The following is a 19,657-nucleotide window of genomic DNA, read 5'->3' on the forward strand; positions in this document are numbered from 1 at the left end:
CTGAGAATCAAGTATTTCCCAAAAGTTTTTTTTTCCATCCATAACCTTTTTGAAGATTGTCACCAGTCACACATCATGTTCGACCTGATTGCATGTCCTATGGATCATTGCTTTTGTAGGTAATTCTACGTCACGGCCCACAATATCCGAAAGCCCCACTTTTCAAGGTTTTAAGCCCATTATTTGTTGAGAATTTGAAAATTCCCATTTCTCGTGAATAAAATCACTTTTAAACATACCCATAATGTTGCACAAAATTCAATCTATGGACAACCAATATAGAAAAACCTCCTGGAACCCCTAACAGACAGGTCAAAATTGCACGAGTAGAGGAAAGTATTATGAAGAATGTTGGTGAGGAAATTTTCCTCTTATAATGGCTATTATGAAACTTGGTTGAAGGGAATTAAAAATAGCAGATATTTCCGATATCAGGTATATCAAACCGAACACTACACACATAGGCGTAGGTCCCGTAGGAGGCGGGGGCTGTAGCCCCCCCCCCCCCCCCGCAACCATTTTTTCGGGCACCTACTGAAAGAAAAATAAATAGCAATGAATAGCTTAAAAATGATCTCCTTGGTAATTAAAATAAAGTTCTAAGCTCGGCCGACATTACTACTGTGAAAGAGAGTTTTGACATAAATGGATCTGTATGCTTTTTCTCCATCTACATAAGACATTTGGTTGTTTACATTAGCATCCGGCGGTATACTGTGCAACTTTCACGGACCGTACGGTAAACGATGCCATGCAATGTAATGACCCATGCTTGCTTATATGATATTGGCATCGATATGTTGAACGCGCGCTTCGCGCTTGAAAAATTTTGGCTTTTTTACGGGCAAGTCATTACAGCCCCCAAATCCAATTGGGCTCCTACGCCTTTGACTACACACAAAGACAGTTTTTGAGGCTGTTCATCGTGGAACATGCATTCAATGCTCACTGATATGATGTTATATCTGCTCTTTGCTTTACAAATTCGAATGGCGTGTAGCGAGTAATTGCCAAGAGAGGGGCGAAGCCTGTAGGCAAACTATCTAAGCGAAGCGCCACCATGTGTTGGCGCGAAGCGTTCACTAAAAATTTTGGCCGAAAATGCCTCCCAGATCGCTGAAATGACACTTCCCAGGCCTTGTAAGTTGCATCTAAGCATTGTCTATTTTGAAATTACTAGCGATGTCATAAAGAAAATTTGCTCGGGGGGGGGGGGCGGTCGCCCCCTTCCCGAAATGCGTCATGTTCCCCGATGACTCGGTCGAGTTCAAGACCAGCCACAGTTGGTTCCATATAGCACAATTGTACAATTGTTTAACGCGTCCATACACACACACGCGTTATGATAGACCATATATAGTATTTATATAGATACATTAGTGAGAGAGGAAAAATGGCAACGTCAAAAATGGAGTTGTCGGTGTAAGGGATAGGGTGAGGCGCAAACCCCCTCCGTAATCCTCGATCTGTCACTGGCTACCATGTGTATATAATAGGGATCAGCGCTTTAACTATGACTGTTCCTCTTTCTCTTCCCGAGGTCTTGGCTATCTTCTACTCCCTACTTTTCTCCTTTTTCTCTCTTTTTTCTTTTTCTTTTCCCTTCCTTCCTCTCCTCCTTTTCTTTTTTCCCCCTCCTTTTCCCTTTTTGCTTCTCTTTTTTCTTTCCTCTTTTCCTTACCCCGGGGGGCGCGCGCCTCCAACGCCCCCCCCCCTGAATACGCACCTGGTCACCACATATCCAAGTCTGAAAACCCCGCTGTTACAAGTTGACTCATATGCGCCTCAAGTTGACTTAAATTGACTCATATGCGATTAAACAACTCTATAATTCAGTTATAATTCTGATATTAAAAAAAAAAACCTTTACTCTGCCCACATTGAAATCTCATACCAATGTTTCATAACACATACTGAACAAAAAAATCAATAGTGTGCAGAAGTTTTTCAAAGAATATTTTGATTAACATTTCATGCGAAAGTGTCTGGGAGAGGGAATTTTGATAATCGAGTTAACTATATCAGTAATTGCTCGCAATTAATATTCAGTTAGCATATTTAAATGAAAATGGAAAGACAATTAGCTTCATTAGTCACGTACTTTATGAGATAAACGAATGATAAATATTGCAACTATTGAAAACAATCTAAAATTTTGCATTTACATTACGGACAGATAAAGTTATGCTTTGGATCAGCTTTATCCTTGGTATGTATATGCAGCTTATAAGTACAATATTCCTTGTGCTTTCTACGGAAAAGAAATGTCATTTGAGGTCACCAGGGGCCTGTTTCACAAAGCACTAAGTCGCGTCTTAGTGGTCTTAAGACACGTCTTAGTGAAGAACAGTTTTGTGAAACTGGTGACCTGGGTGACCTGGGGCCTGTTTCACATAACTCGACTTACGCACACAGGACTTAGTGCTGTGAGGACTCGACTTACACTAAGATGCGTCTCGGTAAAGTACTGTTTGGATCTCGGTTTCACAAAACTGTTCTTCACTAAGACGTGTCTTAAGACCACTAAGACGCGACTTAGTGCTTTGTGAAACAGGACCCAGATGACAAAGTCTGTAAGTCAGCTTTTAGAAAGTTTTTTTTTTTTCAATTGAATCACATGCGATGAAATTGATGAAGACATTTGAGGGATGGGGACATTTGATGAATGGGGACATTTGAGTGATAGGGCGGGGTTATTTTGAATAATCACAATCGATAATTTTGCCAAAAATTTGCGACCAAACACGATACACTGTTTATAGTTAATACCCTTATTGGGAACGCTATGTTAAGTTTCTATGTTCAATGTTATATACTGCATGGAGTACTTTGATCCGACTACTTCCGAGTAATAACGATTCCGAATAAGTACCGCAGCTCGTAGACCGAGTACCTTGCGATTACTATAACAAAAGCGTTATGTTGGATGAAGTGTATATCGACAAATAAAACATAGACATACACCAGTGTTTTGTAACGGTCTATATAACCTTACTTTCTCTTGTTTAATATTTCTTTGTTAAATCTCTGGGAAATGTAGTTTCTACCGGGCTCTGTTTCTTCTTTGCTCTTTAATTAATATATGATTGCATAATGCGTATACCCTACAACCCTGCAGATTGCTTAAAACTTTGTAGCTACTCCAATATAGTCTTAAACTGTCAATATTGTAAGACATGCATTGCAAATCATTTACTACACTGTACCTAAAATATGAAACATAAATAAATCGATAGAATTGTACGTTTCAAAAAAAAAATATATATATATATATATAGGCCTATATATATAGGCCTATATATATAGGCCTATATATATATATAGGCCTATATATATTTTTTTTTTCTTTTTTTTCTATTTGTAGAATAATTCCTAGAATTTTTTTTTAGGGAGGGATATAAAAAGTTTACAATGACTACAACAGTCGCCTTGAATCAGGAAGACAACGATTGCTAAAAGCAGGGAAGCAACATACGCAGCAACATACGTATGCACGTGTGCACATTGTGATTGGCACTTTACTAACTTTAACTCCACAAAATGTTTGCTTAAATGATCAACAAGGAGTTTTAGAAATGATCATTTCATCATCAGAAGCACATCAATCGAAACGACTGGACTATCTAATCTAGCTATATAAACAAGCCAGAAGTCAGCTTAACATAAAGGCTTATTTACCGGCCCCAGGTATTATTTTTTTCTTGAAAAGGCTGAAAATTTGTCAACGTAAAATGGTGTTTGAATGGGATATACTGATGTGAAACATGCATAAAACGAATATTGGTGTAGATATTTTTAACAATTTCGAAAATCGTAGATTTAAAGCTGGCCAGATATACTCTCCTAGAAAAATAACCCATACTTTTTAACAATTGAATTTACTTATAAATTAACGAGAGTGGAAATCAAAGTATTTTGGACCGGGTTAGTCTTGTACAATTATGTTTTCCAATTCAAAGGTATAAATCATGAAGATAACACAACACGGTTAACTCAACTTTAATTAAACAACGAAAACCAAAATGCTGTATAGTTGCAAGCTGCCCTCCTACTTTTGATCCATTAACATGAATGATAGAAATCAATACATTTCGCAAAGAGAAAAAATGATGAATTTAGCTCTACGTGTAATGTTTTACGAAAAAAAAAACACAATGGAAGTATAAATGAAATAAATGCATATATTTTTTAAAGCATCATTGAATGATGGAATACCATATTCACTGGAATGAAAATCTGATAAAGCATTACTTGATTGCCTGCACCAAGTTTCGACAATTCTTTTCCTGTAGGTTTTAGTTTCATATCATGCTTCAATGTATACTCACTGTACAGTGGCAGTATGGAAAGTATGAATATCATGTTTCAATCAGATAATGTGTAGTAACTGTTCATACTATGTATACTTTTGAAGCACGATACATGAGACTAGCATAGAGTGGTACGACCACGAGAAAATTGTCCTTAACTAGCTGATCGAATACAATTTTGAGAAGAAATTGATAGAGGAAAGAAGACGTCCCATGATTAAGCCAACAAACATATCATACATAATAAAACATTTTCAGATCTCAATATACAGAACAGTCAATTTACGAGGAATCTGTACAACCTATTATATTGGCTTTTTTTTTATAGATTTAGTGCATTTAAAATTGTTGTTTTAAGTTTGACGTTCGCAAATTAAAGCCCTAAATGCGTTGAATATGAAACTTGTATGAAGCTTGGTCAACCCAAACTGTGTGCTGAAAAAAAAACAGCATCGTTTATTAATGCAAACATAATACGAGATGAAATAAATGCAACAAAGCACCAATTCTCTTCATCAAAAACCAAATGTAAGAATATAAACTATACAGCATATTGTGTTCACTATTAGTATAGTCAATCCGTTTCATATCTAACAATAGAATTAATAACGGAAGTGTCATATAGTTACTTTATTAACACAAATAACTCACGATCACAACTTAGACCATTAAAAGGCAGGCAATTTCGAGCCAACTATTTTTTTTAATATTGAATACAATACATATCTATACCCTTTCTCCTACTATTCTTACATTTTATGACGTGTCCATGAAATAATGACTATAGTTTCATAATAACAAATAAACAACAGTTATAAAAAAGAATAAAGAATAAAGAAAATTACATGAAAGCTAAATGATATTTAAACCCACTTATGGGCGTTCTCCAATGTGTCATTGAACTTTGTAAAGACATACCGTGTCGAACTTCTTTGAACGTTTTAACCAATTAGATAATGATTTGAATAAACAAGACTCAATGCAGCGAATGATCTTGATGATATTTGAGTGATACTTTTCCTGAAAGTGTCGAAAGGGTCACTGCTCAAAATTGGATTTTGGAATGCGAAGATGTAATCTGACACTATCACACAACATGGGCACTACGTAATATTTACCTCAAAGAACACATATTTGTTATTAGGCGTTCTCTATGCGAATACAATACATTTAGGTACAACAACATAACATCATCTTTATCAATTTGACCAAACCATTCTCGAAAATCATTGGCAAACAAACAAATAAGAATTATGAAAACAATAAACAACTGAAGATTCTGTACAAATTGAATATTAACTTGCTGGTTAAAGCAATGTTATAAATAAATATATATAAATCAATTATATGTGGTAGTTTCTATAAATATCCCTCACGTCGTTTTTTAATTTAATATTAATGTAAATACTTCTCCTAAAAGTAATACCTGATTTCGTGTATACTCTGACCTACACTGCATAACACATTTCCCTCTTTAAAACTGTTATTTGTATATTATATCTGTTTATTTATACATAATGCCCAAGTCGTCAATATGCTTTTTGTTTACCTCTTGCTACACGGGGTCTATGATAGCCAGAAAAATATCGTTCAGTGCAAGGTGAGGGCTTCAGTTTCAATGTCAGTTCACTCTCTTCCTAACCTCCGAAAATGTGAAAGGGAATGGTATGAATAATATATGTGTATATATATATCTATATATATATCTAAATATATATATCTATATATATATATATATATATATATATATATCTATATATAAATATATATATATATATATATATATTCTTTATGTCTTTCACCTATGACATTGCCAAGAAGACGAATCTCATTCAATAAATGTGTACTAACAGTACGGTAGTCATAGAGAATAACACTATAAATAGAATCAGTATGGTATATTATCCTGAAATTCTCTATCCCATATATGTTTGCATTATTCTCTAAAATATCCCGTCCGTTTATGAATAACATGTTATATGTTCGGTGGCAGACAACGCAATACCTATCTTTAAGCAGTTATTGTGAAACGTATAGTAGACCACACTGTTAGTTTAACAGCCCATTTCAATATCTTGTCGCTAACTCGATATATGGTTGATTGACTGTGACATATTTTAAATATTGTACAGCTTAACCCTGAATTCTTCCAACAAATGGATTACAGTAGATTGTCTATGACGTCATCGCGGTAGATGTACTTTCAAATGCTTACATTTCCTTTAATCCTGGAGATGTGATACATTTGAAATGTCTGACTACCTGTTAATGTTCTCTATATTCAGAATGTCGCCGAAACGAAACTTGTCAATAGAAATATAATTTCCTCTGCGGATGAGCGAGTTAAACATTATTAAGAGAAACAATGAATCAGTTACATATTACTTACCATCATAACATCATTCACTCTGCTGTCGTCAAGTCATGAAGTTATATACAACCACATGGAGTTGTAGTTACATTCAGGTCTAAGGACAGATACATTCACAAAATATCACCAAATTGAAACTATTCAAACTACATATGATGAAATGGGTTTGAACGATTCAGAAAATCCCCATCCCCTCCCCCTCCCCCCCCCCCCAAAAAAAGAATTTTTCAAGAAATTAATATCAGTCATCGAAATAACATTTTGAAGTTTAACAAAACGAAGTTTATGACCAAGATGAAAAAATATTTTTAAAAAAAGCCACCTCTATTTAAATACATTTGAATAAACGGTTAAACACGATCACACTTCGTTCTTCTAGCAATATACCTACAATTTCTATTTTCACCGTAAGGTCAAAGAGACGTAAAGTAAAATCCTTCACTCATGAAGTGTTGTTTATGGTTAGATAACACACATTACTGATCATTATAAACTATATATAAACAATTAAACATGGCACTAACTAACCATAAGAATAGTCAAAGAAAAATTTGCGCACTCTACGTCAACACTTGTACTTTCTCAGTGGCAAAAGAAAATAATATTTCAATATCCTTTGGATTGCATAAGGCATTCTCTTATTTTTTTTCTTTTGTTATCCTTCTCCGTTTTTTTTATATTTTTCTGCTTCATTTGTCGTCGATACTCAACTTTGAACTTATTTTGCTTATTTTTTTGCACAACCATTAACATCGACAGTGCCCTTTCAGTTCACTATCTTTGTGTAACAGTCACGTGTGGCAAGTGTCTGTCGTTAATAATGCAATCGATGTTCTCTATTCTACATTATGTATCCTGAGCTTGAAACATTCAGTAAATTCTTTCAGAAAACGTTCGTAAACATAAATATTATAGCAATAGATTTGCAGAATGATCGATCAAAATAGCAAGAAACACATCGCGTGTCTTGACTTGTACCTAACACAGAGAATCTTTCCACTAACCTGCTTCTGTTTTACCACAAGTTTTACGACAGATCAATAGAAGGCTAATTGCTCGGTTCAAATCTTCCTCTGGAAGACATGCCAAACTCTTTTTAAGACTTGGCTAACATAGACAACTTCATCGAAGAATTGATCGGCGTCCACCAAACAAAGTCTTCATAGACGTGGCATCCTACAGTAATCTCCATCACTCAGAAATACTAGTCATACAAACACTGTCGTCATACACACATTGTCATGTTACAGACACTATCGATCCATACAGTGCCAACATAGAGACGTTGTCGACTTACAGACATTGTCATGTGACAGACACTATCGACATACATGCCGACATAGAGACGTTGTCGACTTACAGACATGGTCATGTTACAGACACCATCGATCCATACAGTGCCGACATAGAGACGTTGTCGACCCAAGACATGGTAATGTTACAGACACCATCGATCCATACAGTGCCAACATAGAGACGTTGTCGACTTACAGACATGGTCATGTTACAGACACCATCGATCCATACAGTGCCGACATAGAGACGTTGTCGACTTACAGACATGGTCATGTTACAGACACCATCGATCCATACAGTGCCGACATAGAGACGTTGTCGACTTACAGACATGGTCATGTTACAGACACCATCGATCCATACAGTGCCAACATAGAGACGTTGTCGACTTACATACATGGTCATGTTACAGACACCATCGATCCATACAGTGCCAACATAGAGACGGTGTCGACTTACAGACATGGTCATGTTACAGACACCATCGATCCATACAGTGCCAACATAGAGACGTTGTCGACTTACAGACATGGTCATGTTACAGACACCATCGATCCATACAGTGCCAACATAGAGACGTTGTCGACTTACATACATGGTCATGTTACAGACACCATCGATCCATACAGTGCCAACATAGAGACGGTGTCGACTTACAGACATGGTCATGTTACAGACACCATCGATCCATACAGTGCCAACATAGAGACGTTGTCGACTTACAGACGTTGTCGACTTACAGACATGGTCATGTTACAGACACTATCGACATACATGCCGACATAGAGACGTTGTCGACATTAAGACATTGACTTTATACAAACACCCATAATTATTCATTATCGTCATATAAACACTGTCGTCATGAATACAGTCTACATACAACATCTCATGTGAAATGACACTATCGCCTTAAAATCAGCGTCCTTGTGCTTTCGCTATATTTCATTTACATACAATCATCATACAAACACTGTCTCAAGAACAAAATGCTCGTCATACGACACTGTCGCCTTATAACATGGTCGTCATACATACAGTGTCGTCATGTATTCACTATGGTCATATAAACACTATCGTCATGTCAACACGTGCTGTCGTCATATAAACATGTAATATCGTCACATAAATACGGTCGTCATGTAAACGCTCTCTTAATGCAAACACCCTCGTCATACGAAACTGCCTCTCCGCTGTCATCATGTATTCACTGTCGTCATGTAAACACCGTCTTCCTGTAAACACTATTTTCATACAAACATTCTCGTCACACGACACTGTCATCACATAAACACCGTCTTCAATGGAAGTACTGCTGTCATACAAACACCCTCGCCATACGACACTCTCTTCGTACAAACTCTCTCCTCATACGAACACTGTTATCATGTATTCACTATCGTCACATTAACAATGTCGTTATATAGACAATGTTGTCAAACAGATATTGTCGTCATACATTACACTGTTGCCATACATTGCACTCCTGCCATGCGACACTGCCGTCATGAAACAACTGTCGTCATACAAACACAGTCGACAGACTGGCAATGTCGACATACAGACAATGTTGTAATGCAAATGCTTTCCTAACACTGTCATCCGGGTATTTACTGTTCCCTTAACTCCATTCGGTTTCGTTTTACCAGGAAGCGGTTGGTCAGAAACTCCACCGTGTAACTATGTTACTTTTCCATTAAAGTTCCACAGTATCGTCTGCGAACGATTGAAGATCATTGTCTGAGCGAATGCTCCTATCAGGATCTCCTAATTCGTCACTTCCGGAACCATGGATACCAGAATCTTTGGTGGAGCCGTGACTAGCGGACAATCCTGGTGAGGCGTACATGGGATTAACATTGAGATCATTATCATCATCGTCCAACTCCAAGGTTGCTACTAGCCCATGGTTGGTCCCCGAATGATAATCAGAAATAGAGGGCGATATGTCTATATTACCGTTAACCTCTGGGTCATAGTTATCGTTCGTTAAATGCGTAGTTCTGAGGTCAAGGTTCATCGGTTCTAATTCTTGTTCGTCGATACCGTCATTAGCCTTAAAGATCCAAGCTCCTCCACCTGGATCGTTTCTCGGTAGAGTGTTGCCCATCTCCAGATCCATTTTGTCGTACTTTCCTCTCCTGAAAAGAAAGCAATCAAGAGAATTATTGGAGATTATATCAACATTTCAACTATGGGTATCTCGTCTATAACTTGACTAGATCAAGTTAGGGTTTTCCTAATCTTGTTCATTAAACATTCGAATTATTGCCGGGCGTCTGAACATATGCTTTCACAAAGGTGCGAAAGGAACAAGCTGATAAATTACATGTTTTCTGTCATTTCTTTTTCGCGCTTTTTTTCACTACCTTGATGCCCTTTCGAAGTATCCAAAATTGCCCATTAAATGCTGAAAAATTGTCATGGTGCCCCGACATTTCAATGAAAATCCAATTATATACTAATTTGACCATAAGAAAAGAAACACTTGTTGGACCCTACTCTTAAATCGGGACATGGTCTGAAGGATAATGCAACAAATATCGCAAATATTTTGACCATAGCATGCAAACATACCGGGCATCCTTTCAGTAAATAGATTGGCCAACATTAAAAATCGATTCTGGCAATCTATAAGACTATACTAATTTCGTAAATATTAAAATAATATTAATAAAGACAAAATTCCGAATAAATTACAACTTAAAAGTTAACACAGAGAATATTCTCTTGCTGATTCATACGAGGTAAACCTACCGTCAAGAATTTTCTTTCGAAAAAAAGACAGAAAGAAAAATATGATTCGTCTGAAATTGTGCACTTTATAGACCAAATACAATCCCCTTATGATGAAACGATGACGACGCAGAAAAAAAAGAGAAATAGGAAAGGAAAAAGCAAAACACACACGGAAGGAAAATGTGCTTTCTGTCTTCATTAATTCGACTTACCCCTTCTTAAATTTGACAAATCGAGACGGTTTCTCGGAGCGCTTCTTACAGCAATAAAAGACAATTGCAGCGATCAATATAAGTAATGCGAGGATGATTATAACCGTGGTTATAATAATGACCAAAAACTCCAGGGCAACTGTTGAGAAGAAAGACAAAAACGAAAAGGAAACATTGGAGAAACGAATTGACCATTTAGAATAGTTGATACGACGTTATACGCTATAAATCAAAACACTGATGTACAGGACCGGTACACAGGGGGTGGGGTGATCCCCCTGTCCCACGTACAGGTTATCGACCCCTCCCCGCCGCATCTGTGTCACCATCACGTGTACAAATCCGAAGAGTTAAAGGACAAGAGTATTGTGCCCCTTTTTCCCTAAATTGTTGGTGGCCCTCCAACAAACAATTGGCTACGGCCTGCTTACGAGCAAGTGACCGTTTATGTTCACTTTGTAGAAACATTTATTGCAAATTACCACGATTTCCATTAACACTAAGAAGACATACGTTTGTCACGAATTTCACTGCGTCGTCTAACAAGTTATACTTGACTGAATTACTTAAGATCTTGGCCTCAATTAGAGAATTGAACCACTCACGAGCATCTTCAGTTGTATCATGGCCAGATCCTCCAGTCATGTTAGCTGTAATGGAGACATCTGCTGGTGTAAGACTGACGTCATCCGTCGCGATGCCTTGACTGATTGGTAGTAGAGACGTTGTCGCAAGATTGACGTTATCTACCGCGTCATCCTCAATGGATGTCTCCGTTGTGGCGATACCAGCAGATTCCGTGCTTCCGCCTTGTGTAGCTCGCTTTGTCGTTGGCTCATTTTGAGGCTTCGTCGGAGATATGACAACATCTGGAGTAGATACCAATTGTGTTGTCGTCGGGTCTTGAAGCGACGATATATCGGTCGTCAAAATTGTTGAGTGTGGTGAGTCTGTTCCCGAAGGAAGAGCTGAATTGGATTGCGGAGAGTCCGTCTGTGCCTCAGTAGAGACAAAAGTTGAAGCTGTATAGAAATAAAAAATGATAAACAGTAGATGAAAAACGAAAAATATTAAGTCACGTGATAACCATATTAATTCCCCCAACATGCTGAGGACAGTATATGCATAAATGTTAATTATATGGACTGATCAAGGGGCTTACAGTGTGTTAACCCCCTCCCCCTCCCATTACCCCCACCCTCGCCGAAAAAAACATTAAGGTCGTTAATAGGCTGTGCACAATCATGAGTGCATACTAATTATGGACCTAATTTTAATCCGATATGTCTCAGAATGTACCATTTCGCTTTTACAATTGTACGCATTTGTTTATCCATCCATCCTACCAAACTAGAAGACAACATATGCGCCAGCGTTATTCCAGCAACGTCACACATCATAAGGCAAAAAATACCAAATAATTGATAAAAATTGCCATTGTCTTATATACATGCAGGCAATCTCGTAGCGAAATGTATTACGTCATTACCATGGTAATGATGATCCGTAAATACATAAGGTCAGATAACGTTCAGTATGTATATATTTACTGAATCAGTATATCGGCTTGACAGAGTCCGCCCTGAGTTAATACATGGAAAATCTATCATACCGGTGCGTACTGTACTTCACCAATCAATTTTTTCCCCAAACCTAGTGCATGAATGGCTATACCAGCACTTTCCCTAATTAAATATATCATGTATTGTGTCTGCTGTGACTGAAGGAAACTGCCTCTATTATATATATATTTTTTTCCAATTACGGATGGACAGTGTATGGTGTTTATCTCTGTTTATTAGCAACGATAATACACTTATTGAAAACTGCGACATATCACCCAAACAACATGTATTACAAAAAGGCATGAATATGATGATGGACGCTTTGTGTTTGTAAATTATTTGCGGTCTAGTTTGATTTTCAACCGAGTAGAAGTAATATTGATTATATGTGTAGGTATAGACATGCATTGTTCCCAGACTGTGGAAGACACAGTTAACTATACACGATAAGCTCATTCAGTTTCAATAGAATGGAGAGAAAAAAAACATGTTCGACGTTCGGTATAAACAATTAACTTTTGGCTATAGCATGTTAACCACAAATGGGTTTGAGGAAGCAGTTAGCAATATCTAACATAAACTGCCATTTGGAGACAAACTGATTATGTACATAGGCCTAAGTCGATTGCAAAAACTCGATGTATACGTTACAGGTGTATCCTACTTAAAAATTCAGCTATACTTTCTCTTTGCATGTTTCCTCCTATCTGAATGAATATTTAGATTGATCAAACGGACAGGTGGATCGGCTTAAAAATATTTCACATCTGGAGAGTTATTCTTATGAGTTCTTTAGAAAGAAGGTGGGCGGACTTCCATATACATACGCAGCTGCAACCCAGCTAACAGTATTCATGCTACATATACTAGACAATCACGAACATATTCCAAAGTAATAAAATGCCTACAAGCGAAATCAACAGGCGGCAGTCACCTATAATTGCCAAACATACTGAATAACCACATTTATTGATATTCAAGTACTAAATTATTTTCACTTCGAATAAGAGGATCAAAAGGGTCAGATTTTCAAACATATCCTATAGTGCGTAGGCCTATACCCCTCTGGCAGCCCGGGCAAGGCTTCACCGGCTGGCTCCTAGACGGTTCGTATTCCCACCATGAGTAGAAATGAAAGCAATATAACTAAAGATTATGGCCATACTTGCCTGGAATCTCGCAAGGTTTGTTAAATGTGGCGACAGCAAGAACACTTGTTTTCACCACAACATGTACATATATTTCGAATACTCCTACATACAGATGTACATATTATACATGGTCTAGTACTTCGTTGGATCAACGATCATTTACTTGATAGTAATGATTCCCGTTCATAACAGAGAATAATATTATAGCTATATATGTTTCACTGTAAACTTTTCATTCCTATGTACAGATAATAATGACATTTAATTTAACATTTTTTAAATACGGCAAATTTAACTGAGATGCATGGATAACATAAAAACGATACATAAACTGTTGGCCTATACAATATATAGTGTGTTTCTTTCCAAGCTTGTAAGAGTTTTCAGATAAAATGAAGTATTAATATCACTTTATCTAGTATTGCTACTCACAGAAATAGGCATAAGACTATAGTGCTTCCCGTTTTGTACTGCATACAGCATAATGGAGGGTATGAAATGAGAACAATGCCTTTTTATTGCTTATACTTTGTAGGTATATCACTAATAAAATATCCGTCTAAAAGGATATTGTCAACAGTCGACATGGATCTATATACACACCATCACACAGTGTAAACTGATATTTTTTCTTTGTTTATGGATTATTAATATTTGTTATCCTCAATAAATCGATAAATATTACTGATCCAACTTTTAAAGGTATAACTAATATACTTTATATACACGTAGCTATATAGACATGCGACTCAACACTCGGCATGTACCCATCCATATACACACACGTACATTGCGCAATGTTACAGATCTTTACTGCACATAACCTAATAGGGTACTGTATATGAGATATGAGACCTACCTAGAACCGTAATGAGAAGTAACCCAGCTGTGATGCCGTGATCCCTGTGGGCAGTGGTTGACCTTTGTGCACTCCACATTGTGTGTGAGAACTGCGCTCTCAGTACATCAAGTTCTCAATTTTACAAATATCCGATTTGCCTTGCGTCGATCGACAGGCATATGATGAGCTTGTAGTAACCGAACTAGAAGCTGCTGTAAATGTTATTGCTGAAACTTTATCCATCCGTTTTCTCTATGAAAGAGGGATTTAAAGTGGACGTTGAGTTCCTCACCACAAAAAAATGGGATTCAATTGTCGAAAAGTGTTTTTTACTGACTGACGTGAGTCAAAGAATAGTTTACATCCGTCAAAATAATTCTCAAGAGAGCGGAAGAGTTTAGAAAGCCAGATAATTGTCGGTGTACTCACATTAATGACATAGGCCTATAGCAATGTACACATATCGTAGAGCAAGTGTAAATAAACATATATTGTCACTGAAGTAAATTTTTTTCGATGTCCTCCGGGCAGAAACAACTCAGACTGAAACATATAATATATCAAAGTTTCTCTCGAATAATTTTCCCTTCTCTCACAACTGCTGAACTAATTTTTTGAGACATGTGGGTTAAAAGTGCAGTTCCGCTAATCATATCTCCCACTGGGTGGTACGCTGGTGATAAAGTCCTATACGTAGTTTACCCAGTTCCGCTTTGCATGCGGCTTACTTAGGCCTATATGAGCAGTATAGTCCAATGGTTGACTAGGAATATACCTTTAACGTTATACTTTTAACTGGGGCGATATGAATGTCTTTCTCAGGCTAGACTTCGCTCGTATAGCTGTCTGTACTAATTCCGTTAAATCGCTGGTATATGCAACACTGTCGTGCCCTACGGTGTGCTTACTGTATATAGGTTATACGGTAGGCCTACTATCGCAAACTGCACACAGAAGAACTACCGTGCAAGAGAAACAACAAGTTGTTCTACTGAAAAGGTAAACAGGTGCTGTGGCATTCCGTATTTCTTACTCTAGGAACTTTACACACTGAAGTGTGAAGTGTTTGCGTTGATCTACGATCGCTCTGATTTTAATATTGTGAATCTGTGAAGCATAGCTTTCCTTTGATAGATTAGTTGTAGAATTCACGTAGGATAAGTGAATTATACTGTATGCGCCCTCAAAAGCTTGCTTAATCAACCGGGAAACATCCATCCCCACAATAAATTGGTCAAAAGATCGTTCTCAATAGTTGCGATAAACAATTCTGAGATCTACATCAAACTGCAAAGTTTTAAATCTCACCTACGAAAGTTCGTCAAGTGTTCATTAGTTTCCATGGTTTCGGTGAAATTCAAAGCAAAATGTTACGTAATGTCATTTGATAAAAAAATATGGGTCTAATTAGCATCTGAAGAGAAATATCACTATGATAGTAAATGTTGTAACTCGTCTGAAATAGAATTCTTGTTTTGTCCGGCTGTGATTTGTCGGTCAGGTACCATGACTCCCTGCTATGGCCTTAGTACATCATATCCCCTCTTAGAATTTGCTGTTAGTGTAATGACCACCAAGACGGGCTTTCCTGGTAAATGAAAGAAAATGATTCAGACAGTTAATCTGGTTGACAATATGTAGCTAAACGACTTTTCTTACAGTGAGAAACCAAATAGAACAAAACAATAAGTTGCACCCAGAAACCCCCCCCCTTTATTTATTTTTTTTTGGTGGGGGGGTACGTTCGAGTAAGCTACTGCAGTACCAATTGTAGCTTAAGAATCCGAGTATATATATATATATATATATATATATATATATATATATATATATATATATATATATATATAGGAATAACGGAAAAACTGTTAAACAACTATGCTGCATCTAGAGAAAGGCTGGATCTCGAATGAGATACAATAATTGAATTAGGTAGAGATTGGAAGTAAAACAGCCAATGCTTGGTTTTTGCAGAGCTTTCGAGCAAAACTATCTCTTCTTCAGTGCATGATCACCGAAAGTGACAAGGAGTAGCAGGAATTGAAACTATTTTATAGAGAAGATTGTTGGCATGGTTGTAAAGTCAAAGCGACTTACTGATTTCTGCTGAATTGAGCAGAAGTTTTAGAAATTCGGAATATTTTAATCCGATTCCGTCGTAATTGCAAATGAATTGTTTTGGTTTATCTGGGACGGCAGATCGTTTCTGATGTTTAAACCGAATGGTGCCGTGGTCTTTAGTTTAGTTCCCAGAATTTTTTTTCCTTTCCTAGATTTATCTGTCCAAGAATCGTTCTGGTCAATGGCAATAACACGCAAATTCTCAATTGAATGAATACATATATATATATATATATATATATATATATATATATATATATATATATATAGATAGATAGATAGATATTAATAAACTAGAATAAAGAAAGAATAAAGAAATGCAAGTAGAGTTCTGTATGTGTATTTCTATAGTATCCATTAATACTTAGCAGGTAGTAACATCAATAGGTAATCAAGCAATAGAAAAGCAAACAAAAACATCCGTCTTATTAATGAATTGTTCATTAAGATCTTATCAGTATACATGTGTAACCATACATTTCACAGGGTGATTATAACACCTTCCAGTACAACATGTACCACGTGTAATATATTATTCCAGTAAATATAGGGGTTTATAGCTTGTTGATACATTATATCAAATTTTAGGATTCCATATTGGAACTGAATAGGCTATGTTGAATAGACTTGGCTCTATCTATAAATAGGACTCAATTTCTGTGTGAAGGCATCTTATAACTTTAATGTATAGTGTTCAGTATGGGTCATTCACGTTTTAAGAAACCTACCCTTGTGTAATAGCGAGTTTATTAGTCTTAGCAAGTTCATCGAACTTTTAGCTACACATAATATGATATCCATTCTGTTGTCAACATATATAGACCATTGTAGTTTATGTAGGCTTTTCACTTTATTTGGATGAATGCATGTATGGGGCAATAAGATGTGGTTTCAAACATCGACTACACCAGCAACTGCATATTTCTTTAAGACTGAAATGAATATAGAACACGTGGAAACAATTTACTTATATGACTGGATGTTAATGTATATTCATCATAATGAAACATTGATTACAACTATTTCAACCATGGATGGGACCCCATTATCATACGTAATCAAAATATAAAGAAAAACGACTGCAGCTAAAACTTGAGCAATAAATCGACTCCCGATTACATCAAAATTAATGTGTTAAATTTGCAATTTCAATGTCATATTTCATAACATGTTTCAATACTGTAATAAGGTCCTCGAATCAAAGCACGTACAGTAGCATACGCATAACTATAAATGTTTGATCACAATAAATGACATAGCTATATGCTACGTGCTTTAATGTAGGCAATGTATATCGTCACAGAAATACTCGCATGTGATTGGGGATTTATATCGCCCATTGACCACCAGTAACAGATTACTGTTGGTTACTAGTTAGTATTAGCCTTTACTCTCACACATAGGCCTACACCCATACATTTTTTCATAGCCTAACCTGCGTACGCCTTTAACATTAGTCAAGCATGATTATTCTCGCACAGATTGCGTTACAGCTGCAGGTATTAATTGTAATACAGAAACATAGTCATAGTCATATAGGCTATACAGTTAGATATGTTATCAATAGAATATCAATCACAAGAGAATATACCAATCAAAGAAAAATGACCTTAGTTGTATTTTATGCAACAACCTAACCATGCATGCAAGTTAATTGTGTTTTTCTCGTGGTAGGATAAAACACAATCCCTTCGTTGTACTAGACACAAAAGTACTACAAATAGCTATTTATAGCTGATTTCCGCCCGCTTGTTTATAAGAACTAGCAAACAACGCGTCGGTCATCGTAATTCATGTAAAAACATACATAAGTTGTATATTGGCCTAGGCTATGTTGGATTGTGCTAACATTCGCTAATCATACGGTGAGGCAGTATGTATGTAATATGCTATACTAAAGTCTTACCGAACAAATTACAATAATATATTCAAATTGGGGCAGAGATCTCTATAGTCCATTATTGCTTAGGATATACACTTTCTAGCCTTGAGCCGTGACAATTCCTACCAATCTCCATATTTGTCATCTATTTATTATACGGACATTCAGATTCGGACAACACTGATACATAATATCCCTTTACCTATATAGTGCTCAATTGTCCTTTGTTATTAATCCTTATGAAAATATATAAGGCTGCTTATAGGCCTACACACACACGTATATATACACACGCTAAGGGTAACACTTACATGCCAGGCAGCTTGAAACAAGTAACATGTATCCCTCTCAGTATATCTTGTAATCATTCGAAACTATTTTCCCCGACAGCCGCAGCTGGAATAACTAACCGTACGACACACTGTGTTATTGCAATAAAATAAGTGTTTAGGGAAACCCTTCCCTGCACGACAGGCAATATTATACGTGCGTATACTAAAGTGTTCTTCTTTTGACACCCAAAAGGTCAAACTCCATCTACTATTTAACTCGAGAGTAAACAACCTTTACACAAAGTTGAGTTCGTAGGGTCATGTACCCACCGACACTTTGTATTCCCTAGACTAATTCAACACAAGCATAATAAGCTCAAATATAAACATTTCCACGCGGTAGCATTTCGTTTTGACAATAGAAACGAAGTCACATTCAATTTAAAGAGCATCACACACCTGCCTGCCTGCCTGGTCTATACGAAGGAGGCTTGAATAAAGACAAGATATATCCTGATCAACCTTAAACCAGAATGCAAAATGCATTGAGGTTTCGATGAATTCACAGCACTTAGACTTCTGCTTGTTAACCAGAAATAGCTGTTTCAATATAAATGGCCCGAACCACTATTTTGATATACAATTACACGATGGCATGATAAACACAGGTCAGTCTACTGTACGTGGCAATACACATCTCCACCGAAAACAAGTATGAGAAGTATCCACGATTCCCAACGTTAGATATCATGAAAAGGGTTTTATAGTTTGACCTCTGGTGACCTCAAATGAGATTTGACCTCACAAGCAACTTGATTCTTGTACTCAATATGGCAACTCCATATACCATGTATGAAAAGTATCCATGGTTTCTACCATGAGAAATCATGTCTTAGA

The 19,657-nt window shown here is 36.7% G+C and overlaps 1 protein-coding gene across 1 annotated transcript; it reads right to left on the minus strand.

The window, feature by feature from the left end:
• Nucleotides 1–3,391: 3,391 nt before the first annotated feature.
• On the minus strand, nt 3,392–19,613 carry LOC139973194 (uncharacterized). The gene is made up of 5 exons (XM_071979695.1): nt 18,800–19,613; nt 14,504–16,073; nt 11,534–11,950; nt 10,929–11,067; nt 3,392–10,118 (listed from the first exon to the last, which is right to left on the minus strand). Exons 2-5 carry the CDS (start codon nt 14,580–14,582, stop codon nt 9,674–9,676), a joined length of 1,080 nt encoding a protein of 359 aa, XP_071835796.1. The 5' UTR covers nt 14,583–16,073; nt 18,800–19,613; the 3' UTR covers nt 3,392–9,673.
• Between the last annotated feature and the right edge of the window lie 44 nt (nt 19,614–19,657).

The sequence above is a fragment of the Apostichopus japonicus genome, chromosome 9, assembly GCF_037975245.1.
Source record: "Apostichopus japonicus isolate 1M-3 chromosome 9, ASM3797524v1, whole genome shotgun sequence".
NCBI lineage: Eukaryota > Metazoa > Echinodermata > Holothuroidea > Aspidochirotida > Stichopodidae > Apostichopus > Apostichopus japonicus.

Coding starts and splice junctions, on each gene's coding strand:
- LOC139973194 (XM_071979695.1), bottom strand. CDS start 14,582: ATGTGGAGTGCACAAAGGTCAACCACTGCCCACAGGGATCACGGCATC. Junction 11,951..14,503: donor ACTTCTCATTACGGTTCTAG/GTAGGTCTCATA, acceptor ATTTCTATACAG/CTTCAACTTTTGTCTCTACT. Junction 10,119..10,928: donor TTTGTCAAATTTAAGAAGGG/GTAAGTCGAATT, acceptor CTTTCTTTTCAG/GAGAGGAAAGTACGACAAAA.